Source organism: Helianthus annuus, chromosome 16 (genome assembly GCF_002127325.2).
Source record: "Helianthus annuus cultivar XRQ/B chromosome 16, HanXRQr2.0-SUNRISE, whole genome shotgun sequence".
In the NCBI taxonomy this organism is placed as follows: Eukaryota; Viridiplantae; Streptophyta; class Magnoliopsida; order Asterales; family Asteraceae; genus Helianthus; species Helianthus annuus.
This window is the reverse complement of record NC_035448.2, coordinates 169,042,928-169,045,450: the sequence shown is the minus strand read 5'-3', so window position 1 is coordinate 169,045,450 and position 2,523 is coordinate 169,042,928. Positions and strand designations below refer to the sequence as shown.

Below are 2,523 nucleotides of genomic sequence, written 5' to 3'. Positions count from 1 at the left end.
TGAGAACCAACAGATCACACCTCGCGCTTCCGCTACGAGCAGGGTGTGACAGATTGGTATCAGAGCTTCGATTGTAGTGAACCAGGATTCTTTCTCGAGTCTAGTCTACAATCACTAGGGAACCTCCCACGAAAACAATTTATACAAAAACAAGAGTTTTCATTGCATAAACAAATTCATATCATACAAATCAAGCAAGGACATTAAGTGCATTAGTCTCTAAATGGTAGACATGAAACATTAAGTTAATCCGCATAAAACAAATAGAATAACTTAAAATGAAATTATGTGATTTCAACATTTTGTGTATATATATATTTGAAAAATTATTTTATTAATACATACGTCAAACCAATTATGTTACAGGATATCATGTCTTCATCCGAAGGAAGTAACATTTATGATGACGTGGATCCTATGACACCTTCTTCAGATGATGATTACATACCCGAGGTTCAGGTCATTACATCGGATAGTGAGACGGGATCTGATAGCGATATGGATGATTTTCAGCCGTTTGCATATCTAGGGGATATTGTTGACGATGATGTATTAGCTGTACCTCCACCACTCAATGACATAGTTATTATAGGTCACCCGGAGGGTGAACATATAGTCGAGATTATACCTTTGGATGTACTTCCTCTTGCTATGGTGCCTTTCGTCGACCTCGACGAGGATGATGACGACATTGTCCCGGTGATTCCCGTAGAGCATATAGATGATGACTTGGGAGACGGAGATGTTTATGATGTGGTTATCTTAGATATTGCATCACCGGTGGTCTCGGTGATCGATATTTCTTCGGATGCAGATACAGACTCATATGCTTCTTCTTATGCATCTGTTACCTCATCTGCACTGCAGGCCCTTGGCCTACAGCGCAACGCAGACCTTGAGTTGGATGATGTCCTACCAGATGAGCCAGTTGTCCCTACACCTAACCATATTGCCTCTATCCTACCACAGACCGACCATACTGACGAGGCAGGACCCTCTGGACATGCCCACATACCACCCAGTGAGCCTCTTATTGCGCCACACTCTCCACCTCACGTCATGCCCGTGACAGATCCATACCACCCATCGCATTACCCATCTGTTACTACCGAGTTATGTGCTCGTGTGCTGACTCTCGAGCATCAGATAGACTTTATTGTCCGTCGAGTTCATGAACTCGAGGAGGAGTTTCTTCACCTTGAGGCTTTGGTATTTTTGACTCCATCACCACCAGCTCATTCACCACCTCATGCTCCACCACCACCACCACCAGAGTTACCACCATTACCCCCACTACCACCTCAGATACCACCAGTTGACTTACCTGCTCGTGTTTTGACACTCGAGCAGCAGATGATTTTCCTTCACCGTTTGGTTCATGATATGGAGGATAGGGTTTCTCATGTTTACAGGGCATTGTTTCCGGTTCCACCACCAGTTTTTCCTCCACCATAGACTTTGTGTTTGCAGGTACTTCTTTTGTGATAGGTAGCTATATCAGCGTTTTGTGTACATAGACTCACACCAAGTTTCAAGACAACTGAAAGACTAAAGACCGCATGGAATGAAGGAAAAATTTTGCCACTTTGTATATGTACTAGTCTAGTAAGACCGGGGGATGTAGCCCGAGTCTATTTTGATTTCCTTTTCAAAAACAATCATGTAATCGGTTGTCAGTTATATAAATAAGAAAACTTGGTGTTATCCTATATGTGCATTTGAATGTTATATGATACATGTTTTGTTGCTTGTATTGTTTGGTCTATTCACATGATATATTACTGGATTATATTTTTTTTAATGTTATAAATGTGTTTTATATACTTAGTAAAAATATTTATTAACAAACCAACGCCTAAACTTAATCGTATATTCTTTTGGAAGAATAATGGCGCCAAGAAGACAACCTCCACGTACACGAACATCTAATCCACCCCCACCTCCACCAATGCCTACAAATGAGGCGGAATTGAATGCATTAATCGGAGAAAGGGTTTCCCAAGCAATAGCCCTTTATGAGGCCTCACGTGCCGAACACAGTGGTGGCACTGGCGGATCAGGAGGCCCAGGACACGGCGGTACCTATGGCGGAACCAATACCAATGGTAACACTTAGTGTTTTGTCACAACTTACCCAATTCCTTTTATAATCTATTCGTGTGTTTCATTGTTTGCTCATTCTTAATCCGTTAATTATCTATTTCAGGATGCACATTGAAGCAGTTTCTAGACTGCAAGCCACTCAATTATGATGGCACAGGCGGTGCTGTGGCTTATGTGCGTTGGACGGAGAAAACGGATTCCACCATAAGAATGAGTAGATGCTCTCTTGATCAGCAAGTCACCTACGTCACTGGCTTGTTCATCAATGAGGCCCTTACATGGTGGAATTTACAAGTGCAAACTTTGGGTGATAGTGTAGCATACGGATTGACGTGGGAAGAATTGAAAGAAAGGATGAGAGAAAAATATTGTTCCCGTGCTGAACTCTAGAAGTTGGAGAATGAATTTTGGAACCTTACT

General features: G+C 42.0%; 1 protein-coding gene across 1 annotated transcript; it reads left to right on the top strand.

The window, feature by feature from the left end:
* Window positions 1-372: 372 nt before the first annotated feature.
* LOC110919917 (myb-related transcription factor, partner of profilin-like) lies at window positions 373-1,455 on the top strand. The gene has a single exon (XM_022164165.1). It carries the CDS (start codon window positions 373-375, stop codon window positions 1,453-1,455), a length of 1,083 nt encoding a protein of 360 aa, XP_022019857.1.
* The last annotated feature ends 1,068 nt before the right edge of the window (window positions 1,456-2,523 follow it).

Coding starts and splice junctions, on each gene's coding strand:
- LOC110919917 (XM_022164165.1), top strand. CDS start 373: ATGTCTTCATCCGAAGGAAGTAACATTTATGATGACGTGGATCCTATG.